This window comes from Glycine soja, chromosome 19 (genome assembly GCF_004193775.1).
Source record: "Glycine soja cultivar W05 chromosome 19, ASM419377v2, whole genome shotgun sequence".
Taxonomy (NCBI): domain Eukaryota; kingdom Viridiplantae; phylum Streptophyta; class Magnoliopsida; order Fabales; family Fabaceae; genus Glycine; species Glycine soja.
Genome location: NC_041020.1, coordinates 43,582,853 through 43,603,464, shown reverse-complemented (window position 1 = coordinate 43,603,464; position 20,612 = coordinate 43,582,853). Strand labels below are relative to the sequence as shown.

Sequence of the window (20,612 nt, the reverse complement as noted above, 5' to 3'; positions counted from 1 at the left end):
ATTTGTTTTTCACAGGAGAAATAGAGTGCGCAGAGAGCATTGTAATAATACCACATTACCACTTCCACCCTCACCTTGCTGTGCCTCTCCCTATGGCGGCCATAACCCGACTCGTAAAGCGCACCTCCCCCCTCTCTTCCGTGGCGCGTGGGTTCTCATCTCACGCGCCTCCGTGCAAGGAGGAGAGGAATGTCCAGTGGGTGTTCCTGGGTTGCCCTGGCGTCGGAAAAGGCACCTATGCCAGCCGCCTCTGCAACCTCCTCGGCGTCCCTCACATCGCCACTGGCGATCTTGTCCGCCACGAGCTCGCCTCCAACGGCCCCCTTTCTTCCCAGGTCTCATCCTCTCTCTCTCTCTGTCTCTCTCTAGATTCAAAATCTCACGTTTTTATTACTGTTATTGTTGATTTGATTGAGTTTCAATTTAGAAAATTGATGAGCTATGCTACGCAATCTGAAAATACAAATCTTATGCTAGATTGCATAATGGTGGTTAATTATGAGATAATCTTATAAATTTGTGTCTTTCTGGCATTAAAAAATTTCAAACACTCAATTATTTTTCCTCTCAATCTCTCTCTTTCTATCACACTGCATCAATCATTTATCTCTTCTCCCGTTCATTTTCTCTTAAGTTGTAGACAACTCAAGGTTGTCCGAGAAACATTTTTCTTGTGAGTTCTCTACAACTTAAAGAGAGAAAGGGAGGAGAAATAAATTATTGACTTGATTAATGATGTAGTGTGATAGAAAGAGAGACAGATAGAAAAGAGAATTGTTGATTGGGTGTTTGAAATTTTTTGTTTTCAAAATATAATCAGTCCTTGTGAGTTATAATACTAATTGTTGCGTCATTATGTGACTCCGTGGTGTATTAGGTTACCCCGTGTCGGTTGTTCATTCTAGTTAAACAAAAAAACACTTCGAATTTTGATGCACCCAATTGGCTGAATTGGAGATCGAAAGGTTGTCACTTGTCACCTTCCAGTAATATTGGTTTTTGAAAAAATACGGCAGTTAGACTGCAAATTTCGGGATCTTAATGTGGTTTAAGTCTCTGATTGGAAAGTCGTGCTTGTACTAGTTTGGCTTGCCTCTCTTTTTTATTTGAGTGGATCCGAGCTCTTTTTTTTTTCTGCTTCTAATTGTTACAAGAGTGACATGTATGGCATATTTTTGTTGCTTGTTATTTTTTGTTGGTTAACTTTATTTTGGCAATCTGTGCCGCATGTATCTAGAATTAGAGTTGTTAATTTTCAGTTCCTTAAACGGTTTAATTATTAATTTCTTGCATTCACCTGTTTGACAGTGGTGGAGGATTATTCTGTTGTGTTGGGGTTGCATTTATGCAATTTATTTACTAGGTTATAAGGAAAGCCTGCCTGTATGTCTCTGAATTAGTGAAGTCTTGGTTATTGATTGCTTCTCATTTTTATTTTTCCATTTTAAGCATACAAGGTATTGGAATTTTCACTATTCTTGATCTCTTTTTGAGGTTTTAATTATACATAGTTATGATATTTCAATTTCAATGCATCATATGGTGTACCTTAATTTTGTAGCTGTGAATTGGAGATACCATAGTTTGAACTTTTAAGAAGTAGCATAGTTTTTAACTAAAAGCGAATTATAAGAGGATAGTATATTTATCTTTTTTGCTTTCTGTTTTTCAATCATTGATCTTTTTACAGCTATCAGAAATTGTTAATCAAGGCAAATTGGTGTCAGATGAAATCATAATAAGTTTATTGTCAAAGAGGCTGGCTGATGGGGAAGCTAAAGGCGAATCAGGATTTATTCTTGATGGTTTTCCTCGAACAATAAATCAAGCAGTGAGTATTGATACCCACCTAATGCCCTTATATTAATTAGTATATGTGCTTGTAGTTGGCTGTGATTTTTCTTGGGACTAACTAACCACACAAGTGGCTATATTTTCTGTCCTCGACGATTTCCTGACATTCACTTTTCATAACTGCGATCTACTTAAAATGTGCTTGAAACCTGTGTGCTCAGGAAATATTGGAAGGGGTAACTGACATTGACTTGGTGGTCAATCTGAAGCTCCAAGAAGAAGCACTGCTTGCAAAATGCCTTGGTAGAAGAATTTGTAATCAATGTGGAGGAAATTTTAATATTGCCTCCATTAGCGTCAAGGGTGAGAATGGGCGTCCTGGAATGGTCATGGCTCCACTTCTTCCTCCTGCACACTGTATGTCAAAGCTCATTACTCGGTCAGATGATACTGAAGCAGTAGTCAAAGAAAGGCTTCGTATATACAATGAAAAGGTATTTGTCTTATTATTTTGTCAAACTTCCTCATTCATTTCTAATAGTTTTATAATTTGTTTTCTATCATTCTTGCAGAGTCAGCCCGTGGAGGAATTTTACCGTAGTAGAGGGAAACTGTTGGAGTTTGACCTGCCAGGAGGTATCCCAGAATCTTGGCCTAAGTTGCTGCAAGCTCTTAATCTTGATGATTATGAGGAGAAGCAATCTGTTGCAGCATAAGATATATAAGCATACAATACAAATGAGTATTTCATTCTTTGCATGCATGCATGCTTGACGATTTTGCAGGAAATAGAACCAAAGAAGGTTTACTTCTCTATTGGTATTATTTGGGTAAATAATTATATCATGAGGTGTTGGAATCTGATATAACTTCTTCCCTGTTGGGATTTCTGCTATTCTAATTCAGTTATATATGGCCATGGTTTGATGGTTTCTAACATTGTCAGGAACAGATGATTTCTGTGAGAATTGCTGATTGATTAGCATTTAGCAATAAGCTTGTCAGAATCTGGCATATAAATTGTTGTGTTGTAACTGAAATACGAAATATGAAGGAACTAATGTTATTGTATTAATTTCTTCTTATGCTTTTTTTCTTTGCCTGCCAATTTCACAATCCCCACTAATGACTCTGTTTAAATAGGGCAAACAGAGGGATAACAGACTGAAAAACTGTGTCTGCAAACACCACGGATGCTGTATTATATAGATGTCATTACAATAAATTCTAATAGTGACAGGATATTTCGTTTTCTCAAAATCAGATTCTACTTTCTTACAAATCCTACTTTCCTACTAATAATACATGTATATTATTTTATCCTGATTTTCAACAGACTCCTTTTGGTTGACTATGTTTTGGATGCATATAATGGTAGGTTCAAATCCTAGGAGTTCTCTTTTTCTTGTTTACAGGAATGTGGCTTTCACATATCTGATCATGTTTGGATGAAATTATTATTTTTCATCTAGATTATTTAATTGATATATGGGTCTATTGATATATTCAATGATTCTGTCATGGGGTGGGGTTTTGCTACATCGCAGCTAGCCGAGCTGGTTGGCTTAAGTGTTTGCAAGCCAGTAAGTTTACTCAGCTGCTAAATTAAGACAGGGCACAATACCAGCTCTTGACTGCTCAAGTTTTTGTGGTGCAAGATAGATTGTGCCCGACATTTTATCTCAGTAGTAACTAGTCCCTTTTCCCACCATTGTTCTTTGGATAAAATTTAATTGCAGTTTCTTATGTGCTTTTAGTATTATTCTCCAATCAAAATTAGAGTTTCACTATGGATATATTCAATGATTGTCATACTAGTCTCTTTAGGAATACATGAAATTTGTGATTGTCATACTAGTCTCTTTAGGAATACATGAAATTTGTGATGGGGTGGGGTTTTGCTACATCGCAGCTGGCCGAGCTGGTTGGCTTAAGTGTTTGCGAGCCAGTAAGTCTAATCAGCTGCTAAATTAAGACAGGGCACAGTACCAACTCTTGACTGCTCAAGTTTTGTGGAGCAAGATAGATTGTGCTCTACGTTTTATCTGAATAGTCTCGAGTCCCGTTTTCTTCCATCATTGTCCTTTGGACAAAACTTACGGTTTCTTGTGTGCTTTAAGTGTTGTTCTTCGATCAAAATTAGAGTTTCACTTTGGTGATTTATAATAAATGTTTGCCTAAAAGGTTAACATGAGACCTTTGGTTCTAATTGGGGAATAACAGCAAAAATTCTTGTGTCTAAGTTGTCTCTATTTTCTTGCCCCAAGTTTCATCTGTTGGCTATGGGCCTTGGCCAACGTGTATTGGTTGAAGTTTTCCTGTGGATACTACTTAGCAGCCATATTTTGCTGAATCTTTCGTTTTGAACATGTTGAATTTGTTATATATTGCAATTGATTCAAGAATGGTTAATTTCTTTTTGCCAGGAAGAATAAATATGACTAGTGTCACTTAAAAATAGCGTTATTCTTTGGTAAAATGGTCAACTAATTTTGCTGGACTTTTTTTATTAGGAGAAGCTGAAAGTTTAATTTTTATTTTGGGAGGGGTGGGTGTAACATAATGAAGTTTTTTTTAAAAAAAAATTGAATGTAATTCTAAAAGAACTAAATATTCGTTATGAAACGTTGTGCTAAATGATGTAAAAAATGACAATCGTTACCTTGTCAGAACTTAGAATACTTGTAACAAAAAGGAGTATGTAACAGCTATTAAATGTTTTATTTACTTTTTAAGAAAAAGTATGTTAATAAGCTTTTGGGAATATATTTCAACCGGTTTATAAATGCTTGCTTTTGATTTCTTAAAAAATATCTGATCAATTTATACCGTTGTGAAAGAACCGAATCGTCGCTATAAAAACTTGAGCTTGGCAGAAATGAAAATAATGTTGAAAATGGCTTAAAATTGGTAATAGTGCACCATGTGGAGGTGTATGTTAATATGAACCGCTCATGTACCAGGTGCTTATTTAAGCTAGTGCTTAACTTTTTTTGGGTCATACAGTATAGTTAATGTTGATAAGTTGTAAAGATGTGCAGTTATTTGAATGTGGGATCTATTTAGAATTTATTTTTTCAAGTTGTTTGGTTGGAGAGAAGACTGTCTAAGTTGTAGAAAGTAAAAAATGAGTTATATATGTTATAGTGAGACTAAAAATATGCAAAAAGTAAAAAATAATTAAAAAAAAAGTTAAATATATTTTTTTATCTTTTTTTTTTAATTTCCGCTCTTAGTTCCTAAATAATTGTTTTATCATTTTTATTTCCTATATTTTTGTTTTGTTAATAGTTTTAGTCCATGTTATCAAGTAACATATCAATCAAAAAATATTATCAAATATCAATTGATGATATAATAATTACGTTGGTAGTTCACTGACTTATGTAATCAATGAGTCTAATAGCATATTCATTTGTAATTTTGATTTTGAAAGCTCTATTCAATAAGATTGAAAATACAATTTATCGAAAAATAAAAATGATTCTTATTTTCAAAATTGTTTTTTAGAGGGAAGGAGGGTTGAATTTCACATAAAGGAGATTTGTCATAGAATAAGTTTTGGGCTGCAATCTTTGAATATGTACATGACTTCACAAGAATATATTATTGAGTGGGAGCGTAATTAAATAAGACCAATTGCCAATATTTAGTCAACAGAGAATCTTAACTCATTCACAGATTAAAACATTTAACCTTTTCACGAAGTATTTATCCATTACGAAAAGTTGGCCATGCATGCTATTATTAAAGAAACAAAATGGTGTCAGAAAATGGAAGGAAAGATATTTGCATGTTTGATAGTTTGAAAATATAACATGTTTTGCTATGCGCGCGAGCTAGAAATGGGATATTGGGGTCCTCTTCAACTTTGTGTAGTCACATGCAAATGACAAAAATAATTATGCACGAGGCCAGTATGCATTAGTTATGCACTCATAGTGACAGGGTGCACGGAGCAGCATATTAAGAAAAAACAAACACCAATAAACTAGTTTTCTTAAATTATGTTCACCATATAGGGGTTTACAATCGTCACTTTTTGCTTTTTACAATTAGAACTGAGATTTAAACAAGATTCAAGTTGAACATGCCAAAAGAAAACTTTCATATCATAACTTTTGGGTGTACTTGGACATTTACCGGTGTAATTGGCAATCAACTAAGCTTAAATATGAACTTGTTGGAAGTAATTAAGTTTGCACATCATACCGTCAAAAGAGAATATAGACAATGCAATTAAACTTTCATGGTTTATTTTTTATAAAAAAAAAAAAAAAACCCTAGATGCAGCCACGTAATAATGTTGTTCTTCGATCAGAATTGGAGTTTCGCATTGGTAATACACTATGATAAAATATTTCATTAAATGTTACTGCATATTAATTATCAAGATAAAACGTAAAATCTAATAGAAGAATAACATCAACAGCATGTCAGCACCTATGATACTGCATTTAAGTTTTGTCCAAAAAATAGTTAGGAGCTCATGTTAGTTTCTTTTTTTTTTTTTTACAAAACATAGGGTTATGGCTTCCCATTGATAATTAAATGATGGATACAATTGGAAATATAATTAGGAGCCCAGGTTAGGTTGTTCCTATAGTTTTACATAAATTCAAACAAAAATACTATAATGTATCATAATTTTCTTTTTTAAAGTAGATTTCTACTCTTTTGAGATTTATGAGATAGGTCTTTACTGGATGGTGATCATTTGAATTCTGCCAAATATGTATACTTGGTAATTATCCAATGAAAAAGTTGGATAATTTATATATAAAAAAAAGTCTGATAGTTGAAATCACATAGCATATTCGTTTATTTTTCATATGAAATGACAGATAGAAGTATTAATAACGTGAGGATAAAAATGTAATTTGAGTATGTGGGACATACTGTACAAGTACACAACTGTGAGTCATAACTATAGAATCAAGTTTGGTAATGAAATTTTGATCGTGCAGGCAAAGCACCGCCCCACGCGTGAACTTCTCAACTAACATTCCAATTTTCCAACGTCTCAACTAACTCTCAATTCTCAAACCCTAATTTTGATTCTAGACATCGTCATATCTCTTTCATTGGTACTAGTAATCTAATGCGTGTTATCTTCCCTTCACTGAATAAACACACAGGATTGGTTAAGGGGAAATGAAAGGATATATCCACAAAAATTAAAGGTGATTAATTAATCTAATAACAAAACTCAGAAAAGTGGCATACCCCGTCATCATATTGAATTTTTTATAGCAGTAATACAAAATAAAAAAAATTATTGCACAAATTAATAACACTCGTTTCAGATTATTTACAGAACTAGCACCATTTATTGCTGAAATTATTACACAAATAACACTGGTTCCAGATTATTTACAGAACTAGCTAGCGCCATTTATTGCTGGTGTAGAGAATTTGACTCCTCCCATCTCGATATTTTTTTTACTTCGACGTTGAGAAATCAAGTTTAGTCAACCCAATTTCTCAACATATATTTTATTTTATTATTTTTATTTTTCTGGTATCTAAAAATAAAAATAAAATCAATTCTAATTAATTTTGTAATTATTTGTGTTAACTAATGTTAAGTTGTTAAAAAATATAAAAAGTGTGATTAAAATTAGACATTGTAATTAATTAAAATGAATATTGCACAATTGACTTAAAATTGAAATAAACTAATAAGTTTTAAATAATCAATTAAATTATTAACAATTAAAAAAAATTAATATGTTTTTTATTTGTGTTAGTGAAGTTACCATTAAGTTTACCCCAAAAATAATAGTCACAATTATAATTAAAACTATTTAAAAGTACAATTTGTAGAAAACACAAAGCGAGAGTAATTTACTTAATAAATTATGTATAATATATTTATATAAAAACTATATAAATAAAATTAATTAATACTATCTTTATACTTGTATTATTACTATTCTCATTAAAATTGGAATTCAACTTATAATTATAATTGTTGCTTTAATTTTTTTCACAATTTAAATATGAAATAATGTTTTTTAATATGTATGAATTCATTATATGTTTAATATACGTATTATATATATATATATATATATATATATATATATATATATATATATATATATATATATATATATCAACATGACCTTTTTTAATTAAATAAATATATTATATTTAATAAATATATTAATTTATACTATATAAGAAAATATCAATATGTTTATATACTCATGTAAATAGTAAACACTATGGTAGTAAAATTAACGAAAGAGTATTGGGAGTAATTTGCAGAAAACACAAGGTGCAGCGTCCCTTTTCGACAGTGTCAATGGCGTTTGGGGGGAAGACATACACGATGTTATACGCGGAAACAATTAGTAAGTTTTTTATAGGGTCAAATAACAAAAGAATATTGAGCACAAATAGCTAAAAACATAGAAAGTATGAATGCCATTTACTCTTTATAATATAATAAAAATAACGATAAAACATCAATTTCTTTGCATTGTAACAAATTCCCTGTCTATATGGAGTGAGTAAACCTTAGTAGATATTTTCATGGTAAATAGAAAAATTTGAATCTTCTTATTAATTTTGATCATAATAGGAGAGAAAAAGACAAAATTATCATAATAAAAAAATTTCATTATTAGAGTTGTAATAGCATTATCAATCATATTACTATAGATAACCCGAGTCGAGCATAACAATCCAATAACAAAATAATATAAAAAAAGGATAAATGAAAAATGATTTTAGTCTTTGAATATATAAATTAATGATAATTTAATTTCTAAACGAATAAAAAAAATTATTTAGTTAGCAAATATGTAAAAAATAAAATTGTTAAAACAGATCCGTTTAGTCTATCCCAAGTTCATAACTCACTTAATAGATGAGTCAATTTAACACAACTCACTATTTGATAGGCCAATAGATGAGTCAATTTAACACAACTCACTATTTGATAGGCCAATAAAATGTTACTCCAATCTGACCCACATGTTAGTGAGTTAAACAAGTTGACTCATAACAAAAAATTATAAGAAAATCAAATTTCAACACAAAATCATTTTAAAAATTTTAGAGCAAAATTATGTACCTCTATATTTAAACCAAACTACACGATAACCAAATTAGTTTAACTTAATTAAAAAGGTAAAAGTAAGAAGCCACTTACCAATAATATGTGATCAATTTAGCAGTTAAGTGACTCTATGATTAATCTCGTCCACCACGGGTACAACCTAATGGATCTAGTCAAAGATGGATTTGACCAACTTTTTTTCATCACTGGGAAAAGACTTTTTCCAACTCAAATCAGCCCAAACTCATGGTCAATCATGAGTTACCAACTTATAATTATTTTGATACTTTAAAAAATACAATAATTATATCTTATTTCATAAATTAATTCTTGAATTTTTAGATTGTTACTTTGATGTAACTTAAAATAAGCCACATCGATATCATTTATATATTATTTAATCATAAAATATCATGTGATTTATATTGTTATATCACATAATTCAATTTAATAAAATATCATTTAATTAATTTTAAATTTATCTAATAGAATAATATGATATAATTATATCTAATTGATCTTGCAATTATTTTTTATCTAATATTATAAATAATATATTTTTTATCAAGGTCAGAACAAGTATATCTAATAATAAAATTTAATGTAATTATATTTAATATAATTAATATGTAATTAATTTTTTTACACAATGTAATGATATTTAATAGGGTACTGTATATCTTAAAAATTGATAATATATATTAAAAATTATTAAATAGAAAATACAAAGTATAAATTTAAAAATTTATAATTTAATCGAACGTGTGCATTGCACGAATATAAAATCTAGTATTTATTTTTAATTTATTTTCTGCATTTACTTCATTATCATAAATGGATTTATTTTTAAAAAATTTATTAATTCAATAAACCATATAAAATTATTTTTACTCAGAAATTGTATAAAATAATTTAAAATAATTTTGTGAATAAATACTATTTTTAATAATATTTATATTATACATTGAAATTTTTATAGTTAAATTTAACTTAAATCTAATTAGTTGATATATTTATTAAAAAATAATATTGTATCTCTATGTTTAATAACTGTGTATACGAAATTTTTGTTAATTAATATTTATAAAATAAGGTTAAATATCATTTTTACATAATTATACAATAAATATTTTAATATTATTTTATTAAATATACTTTTATTACAAAAGTATTACACACGGAATAAAATCATAAACTAAATTAATTTTTTATAGTGTTGGAATTTTTTACATAAATACATTTGAATAAATTGCATAAGATTTGTTTCTCATACTTATTTCCTTTTATTATAATAAAACTTTAAATATTTGTAATTACCTTGATTAAAACATATACACGTGTGATAATAATTAATTTATTCAAATTTTAAATATAACGATATACTTGTTCTAATTACCTTAATTATATTTAAATGATTTTTATGAACTAAAAATAAAAAAAAATATTTATAATTTTTCTATCAAATGCATAATATTTTTTCTATTTAACTTGTTTATTATAAAGAAAATCAATATAAAGATAACATAAAATGTATACTCCAAAATTTTATTAGATATACTTATTCTATTCTAAATAAAAGAAATACTTGTTCTAATATTAAATAAAAAATAATTACGACATTAATTTATTAGATATGATTACATCATATTATTTTATTAGATAATATTTACTTATAATTGATTAATTTAAAATTGATTATATAATATTTTATTAAATTTTGATTTGATGAATATAAAATTAATTAGAATTTTTTTTATTAAATTTGGTTAAATAAATTATATGATATGATAATATAAGTCACATGATATTACATTATTAAATAATACTTGAATCACAATAATGTAAATAAATCATACTAAAATAGCAGTTTTTATAATTGAATCTCAAATTAATCTTTAAAAATATAACTTAATATTAAATTAAATCTTGAATATTACAATTTAATAAAAATAACCTCATTAACTTAAATGAAAAAAAATCTAATCATCATATTTTTTATACATTCAAATCATTTATCTTATATTTTCCGTAATATAAAAGTTATGAGAGGAAACGAAAAAGACATTGGGATTGACGTATTTATTAAGTTACGTAAGCTTTTGCACAATGAGTTGAAACATCTCAGCGAGGGAATCTTATCTGATGCGAGGACACTATTAATTTCTCTCTCCAAACTTAGCGAATGGTCAAAGAGGACACTGAGACAGTTAGTTGTCCGTACTATTTTGGAGGTTGGCACCCACTGCTAACCACCAATCCCAAGATTCATAGTTCCCAAATAACCATGGCATGCAATTGCAATGCAACTATTATATTCACCTTTTACTATTTTTATAAAATATAGTTTTAATCATGCATTGACTGTGATGGGGAGTTAGTATTATTAAGAACTAGAGAGCAAGTCATGTGGTTAATTTTTGAAAAGGGAACATTATCGTTTAGATTCAGAAATCTGATTTGGAATCAAAGCACTCCCTCCTCTCCCCCTCTCTGTCTATCTGGTTTGTATATACATACATATATATAAACATAAGGTCAATATCGACTGCATGTTGAGATTTGAGAAGATCCCAGAAAGAAGCTGAAGCGTTTTTTTTTTTTTTTGTTGGTTTCTTTTGTTGGATCTAGAGAAGACAATCTTAGTTGTGAAACCCAGGTTTCGTATTTTTATTTTTGATGGCCACACTCTACCCTTTTTGAATTCATTAAGAACTTACTTTGTTGTAAATTTCTGAGTCTTTCCAATTAATGCAAGCAGGAGATCGAGGTTAAACTCAGTTTTTATATATACAGCTGGGAAATGAAAATTCACTGAAGCCACTTTTTAGCATGTTGCCACTTCTCAGATTTCTGGTTAGTTTAATTCTCTACTCTTTCTCTTCTTTGTTTTCCGAAATTTTGTTAACACTACTCCCCCAGCTAGCAGAAAACAAATTAAGGAATGAAAAGATAAAACCAAGAAGGAAGAGACGAGTTTCTTTGTTTTAATCCATTGGAAATATTCAAACTATGATTGATTTAGACAAAACTTGGTCCAAATCATAATTTGTGACTTTTGAAACCTAAAATAAAATCCCCAGTAATAAGTCTAATATTCTACGTACCACTGTATTTTATTTTCATAGATCGATCTTTTTGGTTTTCATATATCACATCTATGGAGTGGTGTAATTAAGTTACAGTACATTACAATGACTCTTCTTTTGTACATGTTTTACACAAATTCAACCATCACTCTTCATCTCTCTCTATTCTTGTTAGTTTTTCCAATCAACATCATCATCACCTCACACTTGGAATGTGGGAAGACATCTTCTGTACAGGCCAGGGGAACTTCCAATGTGAATTAAAAACTCAAATATAGAGTCCAGAAAAAGTTGAAAAGTTATTGTTTAGCTGGATGTCTTGTCTGTCCAGCCTAATTCCCAATTTAAACACAGAATTCAAGAAATTCCACTTTAACTCTAATATAGAGATAGTACTGTGAAGATTTGAGTTTTTGTGAGTTGGAAAAATTGCATGGATATTGATGATCGACATCGACCAGACAAATAGTACCTGAAAATACTATATCAGGTTTCATGTTTGTTACTTCAATTTCCTACCAGTGCCTCTATTTCAAGTTTGGCGTTTAGCCAATTCAAAGGGACCGTCCCCTATGGGGAAAAACAAAGTATTTAAGTTTGCCATGAACGTAAATTTGGCCAAAGCATTTAGGTTAAGGTTTAAAAAGTACCAGGGCGCGCTTCTTGTTTTCATCACATCTTTTATATTTCTCTCTCTCTCTCTCTCTCCCTTTATTTGAGACAATATTTTTGTTCAAAATACTCTTAAAATTTCACATTTTATTAGGAGAAAATATGTTACGTATAGACAAAATAAAATAATTTTATATTGTTATTTAATTATAATTCATTTTATATATATATATATATATATGATAAATTTATTAAATTTTATAATATATACTCTCTCTACACTCACATATATATATATATATATATATATATATATATATATATATATAAATATTTTATATCTTGACTCAAATATAAATAAATTTAATTAATTTTATTTGTATTAATTATATCATTCTCAAAACACCCTTTATTTAATAATAACTCTATTTTCAATGATTTTATTTTATTCATAATATTAAGCTCAAATAAAGGATGTTCTAAGAATAATTTTTTTACTCAAAATTAATAAAATTAAATAATTTTAATTAATTTTCTTAATCAGTATGAAAGTTTTTACTTATATATATGAGTTCGCTAAGAGTTTCTTACAAATCATACCAACTCTAATTTTTGATTAGTTAATATTTAAAAGTTTTTACACTATCATTAAACTCTTTTCTTATTTACTTTTGTTCTTATATTAATTCCGTTTTATACCTCTTTTGTTTATATGCTACAAACATCTATCATGAGATTGTCTAATTTACCTGAGGTAAAAATTTGTGCAATTAAGAATACGTGAAAGAATCACATCAATCGGGTGTGATAGGATTGCTATTCTCTTTTTTATTTGGGGTAAGATAGACAATCCATCTATCATTTGCTTATATTATTTATTTCTCTTGTCTCTTCATTCCCAAAGTGGTGTATAAATTCTAAAAAGAAGAGTACTAACATTATATTCTTGAATTATAAAATATTTTTTCTAACACAAGTAATGAGTAAACCTCACAAAATTTTATAATTTCAATCAATAGAAAATATATTTAAAATAATATATTAAAGAATGTTTTCTTAGCAATTCACATTTCAAGAATCTCTTTCTCTCAAAATATCATTTTGCACCTAAGAAATAAAGTGTTTAGCACTTGGAAACGGACACTAGTTTGTAGTTCTATGTGACATTAGATTATATATGATTATCTTGGTGTCTTATTTTAAGTAACCATTACTTTATTGGATACTCTATTCGAAGACAATGATGTAACAAAGAGAGGTGAGTATTATCAATAAAATAAACAACTCTATATTGTGTCAGAGAAGAAAAGACCCACAGCCTTGTATATAATTTGTGAAAGAAAATAATTATGCACCCCTGAAGTGTTGCAAGGATATATGTGCCAGCAAGGATTGTACCGTTTATATATGTGGCTAGGACTACGCTGAAGTTTCTTGTCACAATTTGGAATGTTTTCAGACTTTGATACATCATGTTTGTGGTCTTTGTTGTCCTTTCAAGATAAATAAATAAATAAGAAAAACAGCATTAGGCTCTGTTCCTTTTGAGTGGCCGTAATGTATAAGAAAAAAAAAATAGGTAGATGCCAATCTCTAGTTAATATCTAGAAAGGAAGAGGAAAAAAAAACCCGTGATATAATGTTTTAGAAAAAAAATAGTAAATATTGATAGAGTGTATGATATATAAAGGTGTCTACAAATTAAAAGTGTCTGCGGTACGTTGTGGATCTTATATATATTTCAACACTGCCCAAGTTAACAAGGAAATGAGATTGAACTTGTATAAACATTGTCAATCAATTCAATACAATACTTTCTATACTCTATTTTAATTTAAATATTTTTTTTCTATTTTTAACTTCTTTATTTTCTTCCTTTATACTAATCAAAGCCATAACATGATATACTCGATTTTTATCATGCTGTCATGTATAAAAGGATTGATTGGACCAAGATGCAGAAGTTAGCCTCTCTATCATGTTGAGTTAAAAGGGAAAAAAACAAATATGATTTAGATTGAGAACAGAAGCAGCCTCCATAATATGTCCATAACCTTGTGTATCATAATGCACCAGTTAACCGATGATTTTCAGCGACCGAGTACAATTCATTATAAATGCATGGAAATTCCCGTGACAAATACAGTAGAATGTGGTCCAATGTGATAGAATTTGTCTCGATTCCTGTAAATGCTGCTTTTTTTTTTCTGTTTCTTGGTGTAACCCAATAATATTACTATTCTTTGAGCAAAAAGCTTTGTCCTGGTTGGCGGGAAGATAGTTTTGACTTTTCATCTATGCTTCTGAGTCTTCAATTAATATTTCCTCTTTCCATTATCATATTTTATCACAATTGCAAAGTGGTAGGATATGGTATTATATCATATATTAATTACTCTCAAATATTATAACAATGGACTACATATCGTGCACTTTGGCTATTTTAACTAAGTACAGTAGATGGGTGAGAGTCATAATTTTGAGATTGAATTTCTTTTTTGATTAGGAACCATGATGCATTAAGCATTTATTTGTAATATGTAATGTTGATTAACCATATCTGCTAGGTGATGATTTTATTTTTTCTTGCAAACAGAATCACATGTAAAGTGAGCAGCACACTTTACAAAACAGACATATTGAAGATGCATATCAAGGAAGCAGAAAGGGTGGTCATTGCCAAACCAGTTGCATCAAGGCCAACTTGTTCTACTTTCAAATCTTTCTCAGAGCTCCTAGCAGGTGCAATCAATGCTTCTCCCGCTATTCCATCTTCTCAAACAACAGTTTCTGCCATTAGACCAAAGACAGTGAGGTTCAAGCCAGCAATGAATCAACCCCCTTCTGGGTTTGTTTTTTCTCAGGTGCATGAACTTTCAGTTCACTAGGACAAACTCCATTCTTCATAGCTTTTTGATTTCCGTCATAAGTGGTGTTTAACAATTTCAGGCTGATACTTTTGGAGCTGCACTTGATAATTCCTCTGAGATGAGTCCTAAACTTGACACCAAACAGTCCCTCATATACAAGCCAACGGCAAAACTCGTATCAAAGACAACTGTGTCTCTTTTGGCAAATATGGTCAGAAACATATACACATACATATTAAGGCTCAAATATGTCTTTAAGTCATCATAAATGATCGATTTTTTGCTTTAGGCCTAATAATTTTTTTCAATACATTAGATGCTGATCCATTTATTAAAACTTTTGTTTTGAGTTTTGAAAGTCGGTTAAGTTATGATATGACATTATATCAACAAATCTTTCTAATATAATATACGATTAAGATGACATTATATCATCACCTAATTGACGGTAAGAACTTAAAAAAAAAAAATTATGTATCAAGGATTCAATGCATCAAAAAAATTTATAAGAGATTCAAAATAAAAATTGATCAATTATAAGGGACCTAAAACACATTTACATATTAATCTTTGATCATTTGTTATATACTTATATTTCATGACATATTCAACAAAATAAGAAAATAATTTTTATATTAAAGTGAGAGAAGTAAATTTAGGTCTACAACTATACATATATGATGAAAATTAGTTTGGAGTTATATGACACTTATAAAAATTAAGTTACTTAAAAAAAAGAGTTAAATATACTTTCGTTCCTATTAAATACAAGTTTTTTTGAGTTTAGTCCTAATAATTTTTTTTGGATTGGATTCCTAATATTTTAAAAATTCTGTCTTAAATTTCTACTGTGTTAGTCCATAGTCATTAATTGTTTACGTTAACTGGTAGGCATATCAGGTGTGATTTTTCTGTGACTCATATTACACATAAAAATCCTTTTTTATTTTAAAAAAATTAAAAACGACATTGTGTTGTCCCTTACTTCTTTCTCCTATCTGTCCTCGATGACCTTCTTCGCCTCCGCCAACATCTTCTCTCATAGCTTGTGTTGTCATGAACTCACATGATTTCACGATCTTGCTCCCTGCTTCCGAGCTCAATTGTGAGTAAAATCATGAAGCGGTGGGATTGAAGATTGTAGTCAGACTAAATCGAAATTTGAAATTGAATGTTCTTTTTCCAATCTTGCTAGCTAGGTTTTTCTGGCTCGAGTTGCAGATCTGGTTTGCCCCTAAGTTTGTTTAGCCAGTTTTTTTTGTTGCCCTAAATTAATAGTTTTTGCTTCTCCCCCATTTTCAAACCTAGATGAACACTGCCTAGCTTTTCTCTTTCCCCCTCTTCAATTCTCTTGGTCTCTCCTTTTAGTTTCTCTCAGTCTTGACTTGACCCTCTGTCTGCTACGATTGTTTGCTGTTGTGTATGTGGTGTGCGTTCAGTCTATCAGGCTTTGATACCCAACCCTCTCTCTGGCCTGCTGTGAATTTGACTCAAGTGCTTTGGTTTGCACTCTTGTTTTGCTTACTCTGAGTGAGATGTGCTGTGTTTTGACTTCTTTTGTTTCCTACATTCTGTTCTCATTGGACCATGACATCTGTGGCTCTAAACTCTTCTTTTTCAGCTAGGACCTCTCTTTAGCGTCTTTTGTCCACAGCCATGGAGGACATGAACGCGTTTCAATTGCAGCTCAATTACGCCCTTGCCTTGGTAGAACCAAAAGAAGAAGAAGATGAAGAACAAGAAGAAGGAGAGGAAGAGAAAGTGACTCCAAAGTTTTCTGTAGATTTATCTCAATAGAGAGAGAAAGGGGCAATTAGATTGGGAAAAGAATGAAAAAAAGAAAAAAGAATTTAAAAAAAAAATGCAAAACGACATTGTTTTGTACTTTTTTATTTTAAAAAAACTTTTTTCACCTGTTATTCCGGTCTGTTATTCCGGTCATAGACCAGTCATAGAAAAATCACATGTGACATGTTTGAGTGGGTAATTAAGAGTCACATGGATGATTAACAGGTAAGGACTAACCGAAGGATCTAAGACAATTTTTTAAATATTAGGAATTTAATTCGAAACAAAAATTTATTAGAAATTAAATAAAAAAATGTATTTATTAAAGACTAAAAACATATTTAAACTAAAAATATATATATATGACTTGTGGATTTTAATTTTAATTCATAACGAGATCCAATGATCAATATGTTTTTTTTTTCTCACACACTTGTTTCAAACATTATGTTTGTGACATTTTTTTTCCTCTTCTTTTGGAGAAGGGAAATTGCAGTACTAGTCGGCAACAAACACAGCAACCAATGGAGGCCAATTTTCAACATTCCATCCATGAAAAATTTAGAACCAACACGAGCTCAAATCTTGATCAGAGTATTACCCCGCAAACAGAAATAAATTATCAGAGCAGTGAACCTAGTAAGATGGTGCAGCAGAACATAGAGGAGGACCAAAAAGTTTTAACATCCTCAGTCAATTGTGATCGACCTTCTTATGATGGTTACAACTGGAGAAAATATGGTCAAAAGCAAGTAAAAGGGAGCGAGTACCCGCGAAGTTACTACAAGTGCACACATCCTAATTGTCCAGTGAAAAAGAAGGTTGAAAGATCATTTGATGGGAATATTGCAGAAATTGTTTATAAAGGTGAACACAATCATTCGAAGCCACAGCTTCACAAGCGAAACTCAGCAGCAGGGACACAAGGATCAGGGGTTGTGTCTGATGGAATAGTTCAAGATATGTGGAGTAATAGTCACAGTGAGAGGAATGAAGGCAATGAAGTTAGAATTGAGAACACAGGACTGTCTATGCATTCAGATTATTATGTCAAAGTTCCACGGCCTAATGATTCTGCTCTAAATGTTGGTGCAACTAATGCTGGTGGAGTAAGCACGGAAAACTCGTGTGGTCTAAGTGGGGAATGTGAGGAAGGAAGCAAGGGATTTGAGGCACAGGAAGATGAACCCAGATATAAAAGAAGGTAAAAACTCTTCCCTAAAAGTAAAACTGCACTTTAGTATTTATCCATAGTCTGCAATAACCCTCTAATATCATGTGACATGCATGTGAGATCAAAGGATAAAGTTAAGTACTTGATATTTTTGGGATTCATGATTCATAACACCCTTCTCTTGCAATCTCCAACCTGTCAATAACCAAAAATTGTCCATCCAGTAACATAATAGTATAATTTTCATTTTTGGGCTAACTGCATTATTATTTACAATTTTTAATTAGAAGGTAATTTATAATGAATGATTCTCGTTGTTCAGGAAAAATGAGAATCAATCCAATGAAGCAGCACTATCAGAGGAAGGATTAGTAGAGCCACGGATTGTGATGCAAAGTTTTATGGATTCTGAAATACTTGGAGATGGCTTTCGCTGGAGGAAATATGGGCAGAAGGTGGTGAAGGGCAATCCATATCCCAGGTTTATACTTGTTTCCTGTTCCATGTTGTCATCAAAATAACTATTTTAAATGATTTGCTTCAAGATCGCTTTGAAAGGAATAATTTTGGATTCTGCCATGCATTGCCTTGATGATCTTTTTACTTATAAATACTGCTGCAACATTGTAGTTAAGGGATGTAAGAGGATTCTAAAGTACACCTTGCCCTTATCTTAGCCTCATAGGTTTCCAAGATACAATAATTCCTTGAAATTAATTACTCAATTGAGTTTGAGTTCCTATTCAAATAACTACTGATCACTAGTGTCTGTTTTCATTCTCCTATTTCATAATGTTTTCTAACAGCACCAACTACTTTGTCTTGCAGAAGTTACTATAGATGTACTAATATCAAATGTAACGTTCGCAAACATGTGGAGAGAGCCATAGATGACCCAAGATCGTTTGTGACTACATATGAGGGAAAGCACAATCATGAGATGCCACTCAAGAACACAGGAACTGTAGCATCTGAAAGAGATTCACAGGCTTCTCTTAGTAAAGATAAAGCATGATTGACACTTCAATTAGTTAGCAAGTATGATTCAATTTCAATGGCATTGGCTGTCATCAGAAATAATTCAGAGGATCCATTCCTTTTATATCCTAAAGTATGCTCAGAATAATTGAAGTTGATCAGAAAGATCAAGACATTGACAATTTCGAATGCAGTACCTAGCTACTGAGACTAGGATATTTACTTCTACAACAACTTGTTGATAATAACAGTATTGGTGCTGATAATTTGTATTATATATGGAATCAAGGGCACTGGCTCAGTGGCACTGCCCTTCAATAACTTTCCATCTCTGCTAGCTGCCTTTGTATACCAAACCGGTATATTCTATTGTCTATCATCATATATAAATTAATCTGGAGTACATAATATCATATGCTAATAATTTTTGTTGTAAATCACTGGCATCGCCAGAAAGAACCCCAAAAGACCTTTATAAACTATTAGCTATGGACATAATTTTGTTTCTTAATGTAATTTAATCTGATTTAGTTTGTACTTTCTTGTTCAATACGTTATGATCAGCGAGCAACGAGCAATAATTTATTATTGTCATCCGCCATCATCGATCGCCTTGGAAAAGAAAAACAAGAGTATACGACTTGCTTGGTACCATCTTGTCAAAAAGGCTATCATGGTATATGAGAAGTAGTCATATTAAACTAAAAGTGACATGTTAAGAGACACTTTACCATTAAAGTGCAATCGCGTACAAGATGATATTAATTTAAGGGTTAAATATACTTTTGAACCTTCATAATTTTTTTTTGGATTGCATCTTTAATATTTTAAAAATTTTGTCTTAAGTTCTTATCGTTAGTATGTAATTGTTAACTTACAAGGTGATCGTTAATTTGCTAAGCAGACATATCAAGTATGGTGTGTGGTGTCACGTGTGATTTTTTCTCTTACTAGAATTACATGTGAAAAAAAATTCAAAGATAAAGTACAAAAGAACGTCGTTTTGTCCCTTTCTTCTTTCTCCTGTCTGTCCTGGATGACCTTCTTCTCCTCCGCCAGCATCTTCTCCCGTAGCCTGTGTTGTCAGGATTGCAAGTAAAATTGTTAACTCACATGATTTCACGATCTTGCTCCCCGCTTCCGAGCTCAATTGTGAGTAAAATCGTGAAGCGGTGAGATTGAAGATTGTAGTCAAATTGGATCAAAATTTTGAAATTGGATGTTTTTTTTTTCAATCTTGC

At 30.6% G+C, this 20,612-nt stretch overlaps 2 protein-coding genes across 2 annotated transcripts; both read left to right on the top strand.

Moving 5' to 3' along the window:
- Window positions 1-2,869, top strand: LOC114399974 (adenylate kinase 1, chloroplastic-like). The gene is made up of 4 exons (XM_028362205.1): window positions 1-335; window positions 1,691-1,831; window positions 2,016-2,288; window positions 2,367-2,869. Exons 1-4 carry the CDS (start codon window positions 93-95, stop codon window positions 2,508-2,510), a joined length of 801 nt encoding a protein of 266 aa, XP_028218006.1. The 5' UTR covers window positions 1-92; the 3' UTR covers window positions 2,511-2,869.
- Window positions 2,870-11,194: 8,325 nt separating this feature from the next.
- On the top strand, window positions 11,195-19,866 carry LOC114398023 (WRKY transcription factor 44-like). The gene is made up of 8 exons (XM_028360129.1): window positions 11,195-11,364; window positions 11,492-11,519; window positions 11,622-11,716; window positions 15,158-15,425; window positions 15,511-15,642; window positions 17,705-18,423; window positions 18,716-18,874; window positions 19,222-19,866. The coding sequence occupies exons 4-8, from the start codon at window positions 15,207-15,209 to the stop codon at window positions 19,406-19,408; spliced, it is 1,416 nt and encodes a 471-aa protein (XP_028215930.1). The 5' UTR covers window positions 11,195-11,364; window positions 11,492-11,519; window positions 11,622-11,716; window positions 15,158-15,206; the 3' UTR covers window positions 19,409-19,866.
- The last annotated feature ends 746 nt before the right edge of the window (window positions 19,867-20,612 follow it).